This window comes from Erithacus rubecula (assembly GCF_903797595.1).
Source record: "Erithacus rubecula genome assembly, chromosome: 15".
NCBI classification, from domain to species: Eukaryota; Metazoa; Chordata; class Aves; order Passeriformes; family Muscicapidae; genus Erithacus; species Erithacus rubecula.
The window spans coordinates 4,418,566-4,439,484 of record NC_136667.1 but is presented as its reverse complement, the minus strand read 5'-3'; the positions used below and the strand labels follow the sequence as shown (position 1 = coordinate 4,439,484).

Here is a 20,919-nt window from a genome sequence, read left to right as displayed (position 1 = left end):
CAATCCCTGGTGTCCCAGGAATTCTGCACTTGTGACCAGAGCTGTGTGTCCCCATGGATGGCTCGTACTCTGCCTCCATGTCTGTCATGACCCTTAATGCCACAGCTGCTCACTTACACCAGCTCATCTGCTTTTAATAGTCCTGCTCCACCACCCACTGAAACCCACACCAGCCAGGAGATCATTATCCAAAAATAGCATTTCTCCGGCCCCGCTCTTCCAGAGACCCGGGAAACTTGGGGTTTTTTCCTCTTTTTCTGGTTTCCAGGTGTGCTGTTCCCCCCTGCTGCCCCATGAAGGCTGGAGCAGCTGCCCTGGCAGCTGGGATCCTCGGGGGCACCGGGGTGTTGCTGTTCCTCATCGCCTTTGGGACGGATTATTGGCTCCTGGCCACGGACACCTGCGGGCTCCTGGAGCATGGCAACAGCACTCTGAGCGCCGGGGGGGTGAGCTCTGAATCCTGTGCTTTGAAAGGACTTACCTAAGTAATTTCAGATCTAAAATTTTGAAATCTGTGGGAATATTTGTTCTCAGTGAAAGTGACCTGTTTACCTGAGGTAAAACTTTAAATACTTTAAAATCCAACCTGGCTTTTCTATAATATTAAGAATTTTGACTGGAGTAAGTTATGTCTAGGAAGCATTAATACAGCACCTCTGTAATCTGGCAGATATGAACATTAGAGAATGAAAGGCAAAAATGTAAGAGCTTTAATTGTTGACAGCATTTCCCTCTAAGGACAAAAGATATCTCCTGATATTTGCCATTAAAAGATTTCTCCCTCTGTAGTTCCTTCATTTAAAACTAGTTAATGTGTAAAAATGTGGGGCTTGGCAATCACTTCTATCTGAAATGATGCAGCTGCAACAGAGACACCAAAGTGAACATCAGGCACAGAGCAGAGAGGTTCCTGCCCATCCAACCAGGCCCTGGGTATCCTCAAAGTAAGATTTATATGGGATTTTAGTTAGCAGGAAATGTAATTTTCAAGGGGCAGCTTGATATTTTGGTGCTGAGGGCTGGTGTTGCTCGTTTATGGATCCCTCAAGTTGGATTTTCTCTGCACTTGCTGTTGTCTAACTCTTCAATGAAATAACAACCAGATCAGTTCCTCGAGCCACCCACTCCCCCAAAATGTTTTTGTGCCAATCAGTGTGTGGTTTCCATTCCTAAATGACAGGAAGATCCTTGTTGTGTGCAGACTTTTTGTTACTTCAAAGTTCAATCCAATTAGGTTTGATTTTTTTCCTGGTGCGGTGAGTCACCCTGGGTAAGCATCATGATGCCAGCAAGAAATATTTTTTCTTTCATTTCAGAATCCCATAATCAAATGTAGGGCACTGTTTGCTTGAGTCATGGTTCCAAATGACTTTCCCAACTGAAAAAAAAAAATTATGATGGAAAAAATGCCTGGAGAAGTGAAAAAGAAGTCCGGGTCTTTAGTTTCAAGCAGCTCAGTAAAGCCTGGGGATGGCAGAGACTGAGAAATGCCACTTGTTTTTTGTGCACTTGTGAAGTGACAGTGTTAATTGTTTCAAGTTTTAGTTGTTTTTGAAAGTGGAGAGAGCAGAGATGATGCACTGCACTGCACAAATAAGCATCTCAAACATTTCAGAAACGCTCTTGGCCAAGTGTTGGGGAGCCTGACACTGAAGCAGTGACTTCAAAAGCACCAGGCAGAAATAGGAACTGCTCTTACTCTTCCCTCTGAGCTATTTTATTTCTATTTTAGACACTGTTGCTATTATTTCTATTTCTGTTACTGGTTGTGGATAACAGGCTCTGTTTCTACCTTCTCTGCCCTTTCTTAAACTGCCAAATCCTGTGCCTTGCAGATAAGGATGGGCTGAGTGTCTGGCAAACTCAGTGAAATGTGCTGTGGATGCACCAAGTCAGAGCTACCAGCTGAGGAGGTTTCAGGGCTGAATGTTCCCCTTGTCATAGTCAGGATTTTATCCTGAAAGTAAGAGGAGAATCAGGTCAGCGCTCTGGAACTGCTATAATGTGATGGATAAAAACATTGAGAAGAGGGAAGCAGCTCTGGGGAGAGCTCAGAGCCCCTTCCAGGACCTAAAGGGGATTCAGGAGAGGTGGAGAAGGACTTGGGATGGAGGGACAGGACACAGGGAATGGCTTCCCACTGCCAGAGGGACACTGGGGAGAAATTCTTCCCTGTCAGGTCCTGGCACGGGGTGTCCAGAGAAGCTGTGGCTGCCCCTGGATCCCTGGAAATGTCCAAGGCCAGGCTGGATGGGGCTTGGAGCACCTGGGCTAGTGGAAGGTGTCCCTGCCCATGGCAGGGGTGGGGCTGGAGGGGCTTTAAGGTCCCTTCCCACCCAAACCTATTAACCTGTGACAAGATAAGTACCTCTAGTACATCCCTGCTGAGTCCCATCTCCTTTGGTTCACAGGGCAGATCCCTCTATGGACATTCCTCATCATAAAACTTAATTTTGTCACAGTCTTGTCTACTTTACCAAACTCTGTCTGAGGAAGATAAATTTGTTTTTGAGATAATTTTAATAAATCCTTTGATAAATGTTCCCTGACTGAACTTTGCAATGTAGTCACTTCAGGAAAGACCAAAACCTTTTGCTTGCAGTCAGGCTTGGGGGTTGGAGGAAGGTGTTTGAGAAGTAGAAAACACCCAGAAGACCCAGCTCCCTGAAATTCCCATCCAGCTCTGGCCAGCAGGGGCTTAAGGACATCAGAGAAGTCAGCAAATGGTTTGTGCAGCTCTGCAGGACAATTTTCCAGAACTGTGCCACGGCAGAAAGTCAAGGACAGCAGCTCCTCCATGATCCCCAATCCCTCCAAAACTGACTCAAAGAGCAAATGAAAATAAAAAATTAAATCAGTGCCTGTCAAGCAAAGCTTAATACTCCAGGTCCCATGATCTTCCCTGTTTCAGCCTGGACTTTCATCCCTCCCCAGGCTGGCAGTCCAGCAGAGGCTGGGAGGGAGGTGCTGATGTTCCACCACGAGGGTTTCTTCTGGAGGTGCTGGTTCCTCGGCGAGGGTCACCCCGAGAGCATCTGGACCTTCTGGTACAGTGAGTACAACCCACCACTCCACACCCACACCATTCCCTCACAGTTCAATGGGAAACAAACACAGGAGTGATCCCAGGGATGCAGACACAGTTTTTGTTTCATTTTTGTCATTCCCATCTTCTGTCCAAAGCAAACCTGGCTCACTCTTTTTGTGCCCTTTCTGTGCTCATTTTTTTGACTTGGGTTTTGGTCTCAGAGGGCTGTTCACAGAAATGTTCCCACCTCTTGAGGCCATTTAATTTATCACCTACAAAGTTATGCAAATTGTTGGCTTCCACCAGCAAGGAGAACCTTTCCTTCCTCCCCCTCCTTCCCAATAACTCTTGATGTTTGTGTTCAGCAAAATTCTGTGAATGTGAGTCCATTCCCTTCCAGGCATTGCTCTTCTGTCCCTGTTTCTGTTCTGTCTCTTTTCTGCCTTCCAGGTGCTCAGCATTCCCAGCTCCCACTGATTTCAGCACGTTTGTGATGTCTCTGGGTGCTCAGGACCAGTGGTGCACCATGGAAAGCCATTTTACTTTAAGATCTCACCTTTTTTTACCTTTTAAGATAATTGAAATTACACTTGAGAGCAAACAGAGAGGGATGCAAAATCCATTATTTTTTCCTTCAAAAACAAATGGAAGGAAAGTAGGGTTTGGGATAAAAGCCCCCAGCTTTTAAATAAATTCTGCACAGGCTTTAAACATCAGAAAAACCTTGACCCTGTGCCCTTGATGGAAGATGTTCCTGTGGTTGTGGAACAGCACAATCACCTCAGAGGGCACTTCCCTGAAAATAATGCAGGTTCCCACACTAAATTTGCTCTGCAGTGATTAAAATTTCCAATGACTTTGCTGTCCCCCAGCCCCTGACCTGTTTCCTGTAAAATCTTTCAGGAATTCTTCCCTCCACCGTTCAACTGAACAATGGGAGGTTTTTCACACGGGAAATTTGTGATAATAAAGGACAGTCTTGAGACAGGGAGTTTGCTGCTGAATTACATTATATGGAAATACATAATATAATTTTACCTGAAGTAAAATGAGTCACTCTGATAACTGGTGAATTTTTTTGCTACTTCTTTTGGTATTTATTATAATAGGATTGATCATGGCAAATTAATTTGCTGCTCTTGTGGATGTAATAATTAATTCAATAGGTATTCCATAGTCAATTTAGCATGAACTAATGTCCACCTATTATAAAGTGCTCCTTTGAGCTGGGGAACATATTTAAATAAGTGGCCAACCATTAATTAATTCATTTAACATTCATTCTATTACTGTTAATCATGATAAGCCTCAGTGGTATTAATATTGATGGGCCACTTCCATTGTAATTGTGCTTTTCCTTCTCACCAGCTGGAGGTCTTGGAAGTACCTTGCTCTGGTACCCAAACATTCTGACCCTTCCAGGTGCTCAGGCACATTCTATGGAGGAAAACAGCAATGAGAATGTTGACAAGGACTTCAGCTGTTCCATCTTCCATGATTTTTGTCCACCTTACACTCAGGTTATGAAGATGAGAAGATGTGCAAGAAGCAGTTTCAGATACTCTAGTATCTCCCCTCTTTTGTAGTTCTTATTTATGTTTTTATTTTTCTCTATAACCAAGATTTATTATATTTTTTCCTCCCCAGCCTTCTGATTTCACTGAGGGTTTTGCAGGTTTTGCACAGCAGCACATCACCATCTCAGTACTGTAACTGATTCTGCAGGAAATAAAAGCAAACAGGGGTTTAATTCTTCTTTTTCTTCATCTTTTGCAGCCAGCCAAGCACACCCCAAGTTCTGCATGCATGGCTACCTCTTCCCCATGCCCATTGCTGTGGGACCTTTCCCCCATCCCTCCTATGACACAACTGCAGGTGAGTTTCTTCCCTTCTGCCCCAGCAGCTCCTTTTCCGAGGGATCAGGCAGGGATTTGGGATGTGTGTGGTTCTCCTGTTGTAAATTCACACAGCCAAGCAAGGCCAGGAGCTTGGAGAGCCCTTCCCTGCTTGGTTGGGTGCCCCAGGCACAGGATGAGAGGCTCTCCCACGTTTTCTCTGCTCTGTGCTGGGATGGGCTGTGCTCAGATAACCCAAACCCAGCCTGAGTGCTGACTCAGTCCCAAAATCTGCTTTCCTGGGATAGTTCAGGTGTTGGTTTGTTGCAACACAAAATAAACAAGCACTAGAAAATTGGTTAAAGACCAAATTGTTAGAGAATCCATGTAAGTGACTGGCTTGTTTTTAAAGCACTGAACACTAAGCAGTTGGAGAGCTCCCTTTCAACTGGGTCCTTTTTTATTTATGTTTCTCTATATTTTTCGAGTTCTTTAATGAATCAGCTGCTGTTAGGAATTTTAATTTGCTAAATTGGTGGCAGCAGTTAGAATTAATTCAATGATCTTTTTTGAAATGAATTGATTTCTTTAAATAGTGTGCATCAGTCTGCCTTGCCTCCGGGGATGCAGGGCAGACGTTCTGCACAAACAAACATCTTGACCTTTTCCTTAGCCTTTAGTAGTACCTTTTTTTTCAGTTTTTATTATTTTTTTTTCTATGAAAAATTAATTAAAAATAAAAATATTGCCAGTAGGAGCATGTGATGAGGGCAGCTTGTTTCTTTGGCTGTGCTGTGCAGAATTCCTGCCCTGGGGAATGCTTTGTGGTGTCAGATGGATACAAGGGACCTGTGGATGGAGGAGGAGGAGCAGGATGTGCAGCAAGAACACAGGATAAGCTGTGGGATTGTTTTTGCTTGGTGGAGACGGGCACAGCATCCAGGATCTGGATGATCCTGCTGATAAACACACACACTATTTTTTCCATCCTAAATAAAGGGCGCTGGTGGCATCTGTCCCTGCCTGTCAAACCCTGTGAAACCCTCCCAGCTGCCTCCCAGATGTGTCCCCTGGGCACTCCCAGCACCACCTCGATATTCTCAGCGGTTCTTTCCAGCTTTAATGGTCCTGTGAAGGTGCTGGGGATGGGGGGGCTGCACTGGCTCTGCCTGTCCCCATCGTCTGTGGGGGTGGCTCAGCCTCCACATTTTGGGCACAGACAGCACCGGGCTCCTCCCCTGCCCCAATCCTCTGCTAAGCCCTCGGGGGAGCAGCCACTTCTGTGGTTAACTCCCTTTCCTTTCTAACCAGCCCATCCTCATCGGCAGGCTCTGACAGAACAGGAGGCTGTCCAAGCAGAGGGGTTCTCCAGCTATTACCTGCTCCAGAGATAATTCTGCCTTATCTGCATCCTCTTAGGCTCCCTGAGAGAAACGGGTGACGGGAGGTTAAACATGAAAATGAATTCTGTGGTTTTGGAGAGTTCAAGATACTTATCTCTCCCTAAGTGGCTCTCCTGACAAAATGGTTTCAAATGAGGAAAACGCATCTTCTCTGTATCATTTTTCTTTCAAGTGTGAATCATTTCAGCACTACCCACTTGCTCGTGCTCGGCTTGAATCAAACTGGAGCTTCTGGAGAACGAGGGGCAGGGAGAGATGTGGTGGTGCAAGGGATGGGATAAATCAGGGGATGGGGAGCAGGGTGTCAGAGGGTCCGTGCTGGAAGACCTCTACCTTTGGATAAGGTTTATGGCAGTGTCTGCAAGACACTTGGCTCCTGGGAGGCTTAAATCAGTGGGCTACATCCCATCCTGTTCCATCTGGTGGGATGTGATGGATCAAGCTTGCTCAGCTCTGCCTGGGGTGGTTGTAGGAAGTCATGGCCAAGCCCCCAAATTCCCTGGATGGAGAGGCAGCTGCTCTCCTGCCCTGTTCTCTTTCCCAGAGTCAAACAAGGCCATTAATGGGGGCCCACATGAGCTCCTGTTTTCCCTGCAGTCCTGCTAGCAAACACTGCTTTTATTTTAAACCAGGGGCCTGGCACCTTCCCGAAGTGTTAATTAAAGTGGAACAAAGCTGTGATCTGAATCCACCTCTCCAAATTTTGTTTTCCTTTCTTGCCAAGCTTTTCCAACCTCCCCTGGCACAGTTAAGAGCCGCGTCCTTTCCTCCCACCCTTTTTTTTTTTGGTTTACTTCCCTGGCAAACCCTCCCAACCCTTTGGCCTCATCCCAGTCCCATTCTGTAGGGCATGACATTCCCCCTGAACCTGTGGCTGTTCCAGGTGCCCTGGCAAAGGCTCAGCTCTGCCTGACACAGCAGCATCACAGGTTGTTGTTTTTACTGTTGCTAAAGCAGGAGTTAAACATGGCATTGTTAGGAAAGAGATTTGTGAGGTTGAAGAAAGCCTCTTTCCTCTCCTTTCACTGGCTTTGCTCCTGTTGCAGTGTACAGAGGATTTTGGACGGCGTTCATCCTGCTGGCCGTGGCTGCTGGGCTCGTGGGGGGGCTCCTGCTGGTCTGTGGGGTCCCCTTCTCCAGCCCCCACTCCTACAAAGTTGGGGGAGGATTCCTGCTGCTCTCAGGTGAGGGGACGTGGCTGGGGCAGGGTGGCTCTGGAGTGGGGGCAGGTGGGGATGAAGTGCTGCTGTGGGAGATGGGGCTCTGGTGGGAGCAGCAAATGATTCCCTGCTGGAATTGAACCCCTGGGACCTCTGAGCTGGTCCAGTGGAAAGTGTCTGTCCTGGTTTGGAGGACAGGTGTCTGCCAATAAAGGCAGCAGCTTCTCTTTGAAATAGAGAATGTAAACCCCCTTCCTCCAAATTATTATAAGTTTGAAATTAAGGGGATCTCAGGCAATTAGGAATAACAATTCTTTACTAGGAAAATTAAACTAGAAATACAGTGTTACAAAGAACAATCCCAATCCTGACAGAGTCAGAATCCAAGCTGACACCTGTCAGTCAGTCAGGGTGGTGGCAGCAGTCCCATTCAATGGTGGCTGCATCCTCCTGCAGTGGCAGATGTGGTTCAGCTGGAGCAGTGCTCCTGTAGAAGGTGCAGTTTCCTCTGAAGGTCCAGGGATGATGTGCAAAGGTCTGGCTTTCCTCTGGAATCCAGTGGAAAGAAGGTTCCTTGCTGTCCAAAATCTCAGTTTTTATCTAGGTAGGAAAGGCTTGGCTCCTGCCCTGGCTGGAGCATCTCCCAGTGGGATGATGGAATTTTATCAGTCATGCAGTGGGACTGAATGGGCCAGCAGCATCCTTCCTGGAGGGAGGATGGGCTGTGGAAAGATAAAGATGATTGCCCCAGCTGGTTTAAAGATGGCCCATTAGCAGATAATATGTGCCAGGAGATCAGGGTCACTGCCCCACCCAGTTTTTAACAATGGCCCATTAACAGGAGATATCTCCCACAGTGATAAGAATTGCTGCCACACCCAGTTTTTAACAATGGCCCATTAACAGGTGATACCTCCTGGATGAAGGGTGGGTCATGGGAAAGATAAAGATGATTGCCCCAGCTGGTTTAAAGATGGCCCATTAGCAGATAATATGTGAGATAAGGGCCACTGCCCCACCTGGCTTCAACAGATGGGGACAGAATACACATTTTTGGCACATCTACCCAACACAGTGTCTCTGTCTTTATGGTCTTTAAGGCCCCTTCAACCCAAACCATTTTGTGATTCTGTGCTAAGCCAGGCTTTAGCATGATAGTCTTTAGTCCTAGCAAGGCTGAGATTTTTGAAAATCACTTTAGTTTTACTATTCCTCCATGCAGCCCTTTAATTTCAGTGAAGCCTGCAGGAGTGTTAAGTCTGGGCAGCATCAGCCCTGCTCAGTTCCCCAAAGTCAGGCTTTGCATTTGGGCTGCTCCTGCCTCTGCTGTTAGCTTTGATAGAGCTGGAAACCCTCAGAGTGATGAAAGACAAACTCGGTGATCCAAAATGGGAGGGCTGGCTTAAGGAGACCTGAAAAGATGAAACGATGGCACTGCAGGAAAATGAATTAAAAATAGACATTTATTCATTTTCCCCACTGCTGTTAGCAATGATTCCTCTGAATTATCACTTGGGCTTTTTCCTTTTCTGTATTTGAGAGAAATAACTGGCTTCAGTAGTAGAAATACTTGATTTATACCAGTGACTCAAACTCAGAAAAAAGCTCTTTTATGACTCAAGCAGCCACAGGCTGGAGCTCAGTTGGGCTGCGCCAAGTGAAGAACTTTGTAATGAAATCAGGCCTTTCTCTGAAAAACCACAGCTTAATTGCAGATCCTTCACCAGCTCCTGCTTCCTCATATCTGGCATAAATCACACGAGATGCTGTCTTTGCTCTCAGTTTATGGTTTAAGTGAGCCCAGCTTTGGGGGGCTGCAAACATTAGTTGAAAATATTTAATAAAAAAGGTCCTGACATTGACCCATGTCCCCAGCTGCAACATCTACAGAAGGTTTAAGTTCCTCCAAAGATGGTTTGGGCAGCCTGTGACAGAGATGGACAATGCTTTCCATGGAGAAATTCCTGCTGATGTCCAATCTAACCCTTCCCTGGCCCAGCCTGAGGCTGTTCCCTCTCCTCCTGTCCCTGCCCCCTCCTGTCAGGGAGTTGTGCAGAGACACAGGGTCCCCCCTGATCCCCCTTTTCTCCAGACTGAGCCCTTTCCCAGCTCCCTCAGCCCCTCCATGTCCCTCTTGTCCTGAGGGTCCCAGAGCTGCCCCCAGCACTGGGGGTGTCCCTGCACTGTCCTGATCCCCCTGGACACTATTCCTGATCCTCCTGGACACTATTCCTGATCCAAGCCAGGTGTCACTGGCCTCTTGCCCACCTGGGCACCCCTGGATTTGTGTCCAGCCCTTGTCCAGCACCCCCTGGGCATTTTCCACAAACAGATTCCCAGCCATGCTGCCCCAAGCCTGTAATTTTCCATGGGGCTGTTGTGATCCCAGAGTGGATAATAATCCAAGGGTTGTACCAGGGCAGGAAGCTTTCTCTTCCCATCTGTAGTCCAGGCTCCCAGGAGGCAGCAGATGTCCCTGAGGAGTGTGTGCAGCCTGCACATTGGGCAGAAATATCACAGAAAAGGAAGCCGAGTAATACTCAACTGTCTTCCTTTTTTCTCATTGTTTTTCCACTTTATTTGACTATTCCTTGATTAAAAGGCTGGGGCTTCGAATGTGACACTTTTTAGAAGAGCTGATTATGCATCACATAAACCTCTTGGCATTAGACAAAGATGCTGCTGTTAAAATTGAAGTTTGTATTAATGCAGCTTCAATCTGAACAGCAATCATTGTTATTAACAGTCATTCGGGGGAACGAGTTCATCTGGAAGACACTTCCTGCTATATTTTCCATTCAAATGATAGCAGAAGGATTCAATGTGTTTTTGAGCAAAGTTTCCTTAGTGTTTCAACTGATCTTTTTATCCAGGGGGTTTTATCCTGATCTCAGACCTCTGGATCCTTGCTTGGGCCTGGTTTTTGGATGGGTTTGGGTTGCATCCCTCCATGGTTATTTTCTTGTTATTCCTTCTAAAAATATTTTGCATAATTGCACTAAGCAGTGGGAACAATGGATTTAACACAGCCTCGAGTCCCCAGCCGTCCCTTTCTTTGGGTAGAGAGATGTGCAGGGATGATGCAGGAGAAAGAGCCTCTTGTCTTCTAATCATGGCCTGCAGGTCAGTGTTAATTAACCTCCCCTGCAGAAAGGATCTCTCCTTGAGGAAGTGTGAAAAAGCTGGCAGTGTGCAGAGTGGGAATGTGGTCTGGGTGTTGGAATGGGAGATGGAGCACCAGGAGTGGGGAATGTCCTGGCCTCTCAGGGAACTTTCACCAGCAGCTTTGTCCTGCCCTCCACCTCCCTGCTTTTGGGAGAAATCCTGGTTATTCACTGCAAAATGACATCACTTTTCCCACCAAAAGGCTCTAAAGACACGACTGGTGCAAATGCATCCCCAGATGCTCTTGGCTGAGCATGGCCCAGGGAGGGCTGTGTGTCCCTGTGTCACTGTGTGTCCCTGTGTCACTGGGGGAATCCAGCACCAAGAGTGGGGATTGTCATGGCTCAGCTGCATCCCTCTGCACTTCCCTCTGAGATGTCTTTTATCTCCTGTACATTCCAGAGGGCACATCTGGCTGTGCCAGCCCCCATGCCCTGACTGCTCTGGGATGTGTTTTTGGGAGCCCTCCCAAAGCACTGGAGCCATTTCTCTGGATTTCCTCCACTGGGTGATTTTGGAAAGAGTAGACACCAGAGCCATCTGACCTTTGCACATCCACAGCCCCAGCTGAGCAGTTTTCCCTGCCAGCCTTCTCCCCAAAGCACCTGGAATACACGAGCCAAGAGCCAGTGTGCTGCTTTCCTCCCAGCATTTCCCATTTGGGAATGAACTTCAGCCCTTCCAAGGGGTGGCAGGTCCTGCCTGGAGCCTGCTTGTCCCTTTGTTTCAGTAGTCAGAGGTTGGTTAATTGTCACTGCAGTGTCACCAAGAGGGCTGGGTGAGCTCTGTGCTGCAGCTTCTGGAAGCTCTTTGAGCTGCTGAGACAACTTTGCTCGTGGCCTTTCACTTTTCCTAACTTGTGCTCCTTGGTTTTCTTTTCATTTGGGAGAGACCAAACTTAGAAGTGCATCACTGGCACAGGTTGCCCAAAGAGGGCATGGGTGCCTCTGGAAGTGTTCCAGGCCAGGTTGGATGGGGCTTGGAGCAATCTGGGGTGATGGGTCACATCCCTGCCCATGGTGGGACCAACCTGTTCTTCAGCATGACCCAGCAGCATGGGAAAAAAGGGCAGATTCCCCAGCCCTGGGAGTCAGAGTGCTGGATTTTTTACTCAGATTCTGCTTCCCAAATGGAGCAGCTCCACTTTGGCAGTCTCAGGCTCCACGTGCAGTGAAGGCTGGCAGTTGTGGAAGGGCATCTGAAGGTCACCCCTCCATTTCATTGTTATTAACATCCTTAAGAGGCAACGAGACAGAGAGGAGGACGAGTCAAAGTTCATTATTCTCCTAATTAGCAGATTACACAAAAGTTCAGTAGCTTCCCCAGAATAAGAGTTAAAGATTGAGTTCACTCACCTGTCCCCACAATTAGCAGCTATAAAGGTGTCACAAGGAAATAAAGTGAGAGAAAGAAAAAGCTCTACTTCAATTTGCCCACACAGAAGACAGCTCAGCTGGGAGAGGGGGATGGAGCTCCAGGCTCACAAAAGAGACAGATTTAATACCCCACTGCAATTTTCTGGCAATTAGCCCCTCCCCAGAAGATGCTGTTGACCTCATCAGCCTGGAGATGGAGTTTTGCAGTTAATTTTTCCCAGTACCACCCTAGTGAACAGAGGCAAAGGGGGAGAAGTAGGCAAGGAAAGGGATCACTTGGGGAATTTTCCAGTGGAGAAAGCACAGGGATGCTGAGAGGAGCATGGGGATGAGGTTTGGTGAGTCTTCACTTACCCAAACCCAAACCTGTGCCTCAGGTGTGGGTGCCAATGCCAGTGTCATGTTTAGGACAGAAAATGACTTTTTTTTCCATTTTTTATTTTGCTGCCTAAAGGAATCTGTGTCTCTTCATCCAAAGCTGGCAGGAAACAAAGATAATTTTCTGCTGTGTCCAACACTAAAAGCCCCAGAAAGAAGGGGGAAAAGTGAAACCAAATACAACATCATTTTAAAACAAAAATGCCAAATGCTTTGGTAACATGGGAGTGAAACATCCTGATTTTTTCATGATGAAGAGGCTGCTGCTGGCTGTAAGTGTGACAGATTTTATGCAGGTTCAGGTACACTTGAGATTTCTCCAAACTGGCTGAGCAGATTTGGGTGAGCTGCCCTTCCTGAGCTCCCACCATCTTTTGGCTGCACCTGCCCTTCTGATTTTCTCTTCCTACCGAGGACATGGTGTAAATCCCAGGGATTCTGCAGCACTCAGCTGTAATTATTCCAGGGAAGAAAGCTGCTTGCTTCACATATCCTTGTCATTTGCCCAAAGTGTGAAAACATTCTTAATTTAGATGCCATGGCCATGCCATCACCTCCAGTACCTGTTTAATAATAAATCCTTCTGTGCCAAGACCTGGAGCTTCTCCTGAGGCTGGAGGAGGGACCAATTCCCATTCCTTATCTCCTGAAGGATGGTGCCACCCACACGTGGGACTTCCCACACCCTTCTCAGTAAAAACTGGATGATTTTGATCTGATTACTTCAAAAAAATGAGACTTAGGCTATTTAAATTGTCCTGGGAGAAACCAACACAGAATTCCTGGTTATTTAAAGCAAAATTCCAAACTACTTTTCCATACCCACGTTCTCTGTCCCACTGGGGCTGCACTTTCATTTGTGTCTCTTATGGTAGGTATTATAAGTTAATGAAATAGAAATTGATCTTTAAAGGAGCACTTTTCAAGGTTCAGTTGCTATCTAATTAATTTAATTTTAAATTACATCAGTAATAAAGACTTAATTGCCTTCTTATCAATACATTGTATTTTGTAAAGGACATGCGACTATTTGAACACGCCATGGCTTTCTTATAGTAGAATAATTGGTATTTTAAGCATACAACTATCATAGTAAGTGTAAAATATTTATTTGTGCACTTAATTTCAAGTGGTATCAAAACCTCAATGAACATGCAAATGTTCCAGCAGCTGCTGTTTAACTCCTTGCCTGCCTCTCCAGGAAAAACAAGGACTCCTCCACGTCAGGGAGAATGGCTGGAATATCAGAGTGGGGTGATGTAAAGAGTGTTTGTATGGCTACACCAATTTTTGATTGATAAGATTGCATCTTTTTAGGGCATGGGAAGCAGTTTAGTAAATGTGACAGCTTAGGGTGGGGAGCTGCAACTTCTGTCTTGTTCCTAGTGAGGGCTCTGAAGCCTCTTACCTTCATGTGGGTCTTATTTTTGTCTCTGAGATGTTTTTATAACCACTATAAACAGAATCACAGTAAAACATGGATGTGTTTTCTCTGACTGAAGATTCAGTAACCTCCCTAAGCAGATAAATCAAAGTCAAGCTTTACACCTCTCCTTTCCTTAGCACAAGAGCTGGATTTTGGAGTGTATAAGCTGCCAGGAAGAATAATTAAATACACCACAACTACCTTTGATTTAAAAATGGCAAGGGGAGAAATTAAATCCTGCAGAAGCCACAACACATCCACAGAACTGTGTGGTAACTTGTCAACTAAATTAATTTTGAGCAGTTCACTTCAACCATAAAAATAATATAAGCTGTGATATATTTCTTTCATATAAGTGTGTGTGTGTATATCTATATGTTATACAGCACCATTTAAAAATAGCAGCTTCTACCTGTGAAGTAGCAGGATCAGATATTTTTGAACTGCTTTCAGACCTGTCATCACACTGTCACTATTTAGCTTTAATAGATGTGGAGTTTTAAATGCATCATAGAAATATGTATTTTTTAATGACACACAGTAAATGAGATTTGGGCCACTCTGATTTTTGTCATCTGCTTCCAGGCTCATGGCATAAGCTGCTTATTATTCTTATTATTCTGGTATTAATGGCCCATCTAAGATTAATATCTCATGGCTGTGTGCCTTTCTCACTCTATAATATGTTGGCCCTGCAGGCTCTGCTGGCTCTGGGGGTGGCAGTGCCAGAATTTTGCCATCAGCAGGATTTGTCATCTTTGCATTCCTGGTGGGGATTTGCTATGACACTGCTTGGAAGGGTGGATACAAAAAAGGCAGAAGTAAGCTTTGGTGTCTCCTCATTAATATCTGAGAAATTAAAAGTTAAAAATGTGAAATATCCCAGCTCTGAGAGACGAATGTTGGCAACACCAGCCCTGCTCTGGTGGTTTCTCCATGGCTTTATTCTGCTGCCACAGAGTCTTCAGAATTGCTGCTGGTCAAAGCACAAGGTGTCAGGGGCAGGAACTGACTATTGTGGTGTGGGGCTGTCCCATGGTGAGTGGCCTCAGCTTCCACAGGAACCTGCAGAGCAGCAGTTCTGCAGCACAAAGCTTTGATGCAGAGCTTGGATGAGCAGCTCTCGTGATCCTTCCTCACCTTTATTCCCCTATTTCCCGCACGCACAATAACTCAGTTATGCCTCTCTTCCAGGGGGGTTGTTTCTCCTGCTGGTGTTTCTCTTTGTGATGTGGAAGGAGTTTGCAGCTGACTTTCAGAGGTACATCCTGCTGGAGAGGAGTGAGAGGTGCCTGGATGATGTCCCCGTGCACGTTTTCTATGGGTGGTCCTTCATGTTCGCCGCTGCCGGCGTGCCCCTGGCGCTGCTCTCTGGACTCCTCTTCTTCCTGGTGGGCAGAGACATTATGGATTCCCTGCAGTAAGAGGAACGTGGAGAAGGCTTTGAGAAAATTGGTGATGCTCCTTGTAAAGAAACACACCCAGGTTTTGGGTGTGATGGTTTGTGTAGCTCTAATTGTCGGGGTAGGTTACGCTCACTCTCATGGGGAGGCGGGGATGGAGCGCTGAGCATCCACAGAATCCCAGGATGGTTTGGGTTGGAAGGGACCTCAAAACCCATCCAGTGCCACCCCTGAATGGGCAGGGACATCTTCCCCTATCCCAGGTTGCTCCAAGCTCCATCCAGCCTAGTCTTGGACTTTTCCAGGGATGGGGCAGCCACAGATTCTCTGGGCACCCTGTGCCAGGGTTGTTATTGCCCTTACAGCCAGGAATTCCTTCCCAATATCCCATCCATCCCTGCCCTCCTGTCACTCCATCCCTTGTCCTAAATCCCTCTCCTGGAGCCCATTTAGTCCCTGGAAGAGGCTCTGAGCTCTGCCTGGATCCTTATCTCCAGGTGAGCACCCCCAGCTCTCCCAGCCTGGCTCCAGAGGTCTCCAACCACTGCCCATCCCAAACCAGCTCAGCCTTTTTACACCTTGGAGATATTCCAGCACCTTGGTGGGGTTTACACTGGTTTTCTCCCAGCCCAAGGGAAAGCAGCTCACTGTCAGCAGAGCTCCACATCCATATTCAGCAGAGCTGGAGTTCTGCAGCATTCCCAGCATCCCAGTTTCTTGTAAAAGGAAATCGAATCTGGCTGCGACGGTGCAAGCAATAATGTCTATTTCTAAAAAGCAATTAAGGATGATTTTTTTTTCTTAGCTGGCTCTAATTGACATCAAAGGACAACCATTTTAATGGGATGTCAGGAAACATGGGAAACTTTTTTTTTCCTTAAAAGCCCCGATTCTGAAGATAAAAATGTACCTGGTTCTAACCTAACTTTCAATAAGGGAATAAACCAATTTCTGTGGCTTGAAACATAACGTGAATTAATTAGTATTTCTTTACAGCAATGCTTTACTCTGCATTTAATATTTTCCCTGGATGCAGTTTTGAGGGGATTCCCAACCTAAAAACTGAAAGGTGATCCTAGTTGGGGGAAAATAGCATGATATTGTGATATCACCTTGAGTCGTGCCTGTGCCCCATCAGTTTACTATAAATTCACTATAAAATTGTTTTGAATAATTTTTGTCATCACTCTAAATTGAATATTTTCTCTGGACATAGTCTGGGGTAGTTTCTCAACCCAAAACCTGAATGATAGTGGGAGCTGGAGGAACAGGAGTGGAGACAATAGCACTAGCTTTTTTTTTTTTTTTTTTTTTTTCCTTTGTTTTAGTCATCCCTTTCAGTCAGCTCAGCTGGGACCTTTTATTTTACAGACACCTCTCAAGAGTCAGATTCGAAAAGATAAATTCTACAACATTTAAATACATTTAAATTCTTGCAGTCACTCAGACTGATGTGGCAGTGACCCTACAAAGAGCAACCACCTCCTAATTCTCCACCAAACTATCCAGGTACTGGGGGTGAAATAATTTGTCCTGAATATGCAGAGGTTGGTAAAGACACTTGAGAAATGACAAAGATTTGATCTTGTCGTGTGTTTTTCGGGCTGGAGTGTGGTGCTTTGATGTAGTTTGTTGGGTCCTTGCTTGCTGAGCTCATTTGCATAAATTTTAAATCAAACTTCTCAAAAATGCGCCGTTCTGGTGGATGTCAGAGTTTGTGCTCAACTCACATCTCCCAAGCTTTATGTCACACTATTGACTCAGTGCAGTTAATTAATAATGGAATGTAAATCTCTGCTAGGAAGTGCTGAAGATTGTTGGCAGTGTAAAAATGTTTGTTAATGCTCTTCCTACAATATTATTCAAGTCTGGCGTTTCTTTCCTTTCGGAGCAAGTTCTAATTATTCTTTTACAAGATTCATGGCATACACAGAGTGAGAAATTGTAATTCCCCCATGTAAAGATTAGTTCTTTCATATGAATAACAGGCTTGGGCTACAGTTCTTAAGCGATATCCACACTGTTTTCCCTTAATAGAACTTTTGTTTGAATAGAATTGGGATGTGCAGGTAAAAATCATGGTTTTTTCCCAGTGAATGGATGTTTTGTGACATTCCCAAATACACAGAGGTTTTAGTGTTTTATTTGGCCATTCTAAACTGTGTTTTTTTCCCCTGATTCTCCTTGGGTTATGCCTTTTCCCCATCAGTTCTTCAAGGGATAATTTCTCGCTATAAATTCCCTTTGAATATTTTTTTGTCATTTAATTATCTATTCAATGTGGAGATGAACACTTATGGTCACAAAGAATAAAAGTATATAATCCAGGAGCAGAAGAGGTCAAGATTTACAGTCACTTGCCTTTCACTGATCCCATAAAACAATCCAAGCATGCAGAAATGATGATCCCATAAGAGACACCAGGGCAGAAGAATGAGAATGCAGCAAGAAATCCATCAGACTTATTGATATCTGTGAAGCTGAGGATCCCTGAAGTTGTGAATATAGAAGTGAGTTTTATATTATAGAATGAAATATTTATTAACTTTCTCCATCTGTTCTTTAAAAAATTTAGTTTAATGTCATCAAGGCATTTATGGAATACATTTAGCTTAATCATGCATTCATGCCTTAGGGAGTAAAGCATCCCTAGAGACTTGCTCTTTCTGGATCAGCTCTAGAACAAGCAATAGTTTAAAATTCCATCATTCTTTGGGAAGAAATCACATGGCTTTGAATCCTTTTTGAACAGAGAGTGTTTTATCCTAAATATCTAGAATTGAGCACATCCAGTTGTCTGGTATTGAGATTTTGGGTAATCTCAGCAAATCCCTGGATCTCCTACAGGTTTGGAAAATCTCTCTATATGAGATATATATTAATAGTCACAGCAATAAGAAAGAATGAGATTGTAGAGTTGCACAATTAAATCAATTAACTCCCTCATTAAAATTCCATGTTTATTGCCAGCACAGGGCCAAACACATCATTTTGGTGGATTAAGGAATCCAGTTCTTTTACTCTCAAGTTTCTCATGGCAAGTGTAACTCAAGCAGACAAAATTTGCTGTGAGAGTCATCATTTTCATAGGAGAAATTTCAAAAACAGGAACTCCTGGGCTCAGTGGTAGAGCTGGAAATTGCAGAAACCACAGTGGCTTTCATCTGTTGAATGTGAAGTTTGATGAAAGGATATTATAGAGTAGTGACAAGGACCTAATTCTGATCCAAGTTTTGTCATTATAAATCATGAGTAATTCCAAAGGCTGCAGCAGACCCTTATCACTGCTAAACATCTGTAAGTCAGATCAGAACCGGGACTAATAAATACATTCAAAATGCATAATTAAAACAGTGATTTCACATCACTCTGATGAGTTTTAGTCAAGGATTTCTTCAAGGATGCTTTTCTCACATTAGCATTTGATGTTAGTAAGCAATGAATAATTCCATTTTTTCTTTCCAACATCTGGGACACTTCCTGCTTTATTTGCTACTTACTGAGCACTCTGCAGGAAATATTAATGAATCCTGGGTGTTGAAACACAGGCCCTGTGGATCCTGCTCAGGAGGCAGCCTTGTGCAGGAGAGGTGTCTTGAGATGAAGAGCTTGATTTTGGTGAAAGATATTGGGAGATTTGCCAAACCTGAGGGAGATACAGGGATTTGGGGATGTTACCCAAAAGCAACTTCTTTCATGCCATGGTCCTCTTCCCTGAGCTCTTCCCTCGTACTTAAAAGATAATAATTAATAATAAAAGTTTTTCCTAGTGGCCAGATCAGCTCTTCCTGCAGTGATTCTGAGAGCCAGCACCCAAGGATGCCCTGAGGATAGGGAGGTGCTGGTGCTTGGGTCCAGCTCACCCAAAAAGAGATGGCCCAGGGCACCAGCACACCCTGAGAGCATCACTGCCCTGCCCAGCTGCTTCCCCACATCTCCAGAGGAAAAAACCCAGAGGTTTTCTTCTTTCTTGGGAAACAATGAATTTCTGTGTTTGAAGAGCTCTGCTGGCCCTTCAGAGCAACCTGTGGAGGAAACCTGAGCTCAGCACCAGGAGAGCTTCCAGAGGAGGAATTAAAGTCCTTCTGTATTAGTGTGCAGTGACTTTGATAGCTCAGCATCTGAGCAGGGGGGTGAAAACACCCTCTGCCATGGAAAACAGGTAAATTGGAACTTACCCAGCTTCATTCTGCTGGGTGTGGAACAGCCCCTCTGGGATTTGTTACAAACCTTTCCACTTTTTCTTTTGTCTTACCTGTCCAGATCATATCTGGACCTTGGTCAGACACATTCCTTGGTGGCTCCCAGAACAAAATGTGAGTGTGCAGAACCAGGATCCCCTCTGGAGCTGCTCCCCTCAGCTCCCTGCACCACCCAGGCACTGCTGGTGACCCCTTGTCCCCAAAACCCCATGGAAAAGGGAAATGCTGGAGACAGGGCACAGATGTGGTGCAGCAAATGAAGGCAGAAAGCAAATTAAAATAAATGGGGAGAGGGGAGCAGGCTCCACGCCCAGAGCACGGGGCTCTGCATTAGGGCAGGATTAAACTGTATCAGGCAGAGCCCCCTTTACAAGAGTGCACAGCACCTCAATCCCAGAATCAATAAGCTGTACATGCTGCAGCACAAAGAGCTCTTATCTGCAGTACCACTTTGAATTTAGTGAATTTATTTAATCCCTGATGCCTGCAGAGCATCAGTCCTGTCTTCTGGGTTAATTTATTTATTCCGGTGATGTATTTTTAGTCTTTCAAGTCCTTGACATTTGAGAAGCAGACTTTTTTCTCCCCTCCTCGTTTCCTAAAAATCTGAATTGGAAAAAAATTATTTAGAGAAAAGTATTTTTTTTTTTTCCTAATTCATTCCCCACTTTTCCTTTTGGGAGCCAAGAGAAATACAATATCAATACTAATAACCATAAATGGAATGGATTGGGAAAGGCTCCTTTTCCCCCTGCTTGGCAGAGCCTGTTTCTAAATCAATGCTGGACATTCACTGATCTTCTTTCTTCCTCCTCTTATTTATTTTTTCCCCCTACAAGTATTCTCTCCTCCTCTTTAAATTAAAAAACGAAAAATCACCTAATTTTGAGATATAGCCAAGATTCTCCACTGCATTCAGTTTGAAAATTGTCAGGAGGGCAGGTGATGCTCTTATCTCCTGGAACTTGATATTTCCAGGGGGATCTAATGAATCCTTGGCTCAACCCAAAAGAATCAGTGGGTTAAAGAGTGGGACTACTGTTAAAAATAACACCAAAGGAAAAAATAGTCAGGTACTAAACATTTAGTTATGAAAAGTAGATTAAAGCTTTATAAACTTCAAGATCTCAAAGAAGGGAAAGGTCTCACCTGGCTTTGGCTGAGTCAAGGACAGCTCCAGGAAAGCTGGAAAAATTAAAAATAAAGTGGCATGAAGGGCAATGGTTTGAAAAACAGAGAGTTTATTCTATATTCCTTATTTATTTATTTTCCCTATCCCTTACCCAATATTTCCTTGTGTTTACATTAAGAGAAGCAACAAACACCAAGAAGAAAGAACCTTTCCTAGAGCAGGGACTCTGCAAAAATATATTACATACCCTCAAAAATAACTCTGCAAAGTCACAGAAAATAATTGTTTTTCCATTTTAGATATAAGAAAGTTTTTTTTGTATTTTCTTCTATTTAAATACCAGTCCATGGGAGAAGACATTCAGCAAAACATGAGTGCTCAAATAACATTGGCTGAACTTGCTGATTTAAG

The 20,919-nt window shown here is 44.8% G+C and overlaps 2 protein-coding genes across 2 annotated transcripts in view; both read left to right on the top strand.

The window, feature by feature from the left end:
* The window catches only part of LOC306808552 (sodium/hydrogen exchanger 2-like), a 516,475-nt gene that overhangs the window by 32,094 nt on the left and 463,462 nt on the right, over positions 1 to 20,919 (top strand). The gene's annotated exons all lie outside the window — the stretch shown is intronic.
* Positions 202 to 19,504, top strand: LOC306808571 (transmembrane protein 182-like). Its single transcript, XM_079319263.1, has 5 exons — positions 202 to 446; positions 2,935 to 3,052; positions 4,805 to 4,903; positions 7,313 to 7,450; positions 14,966 to 19,504. Exons 1-5 carry the CDS (start codon positions 294 to 296, stop codon positions 15,193 to 15,195), a joined length of 738 nt encoding a protein of 245 aa, XP_079175389.1. The 5' UTR covers positions 202 to 293; the 3' UTR covers positions 15,196 to 19,504.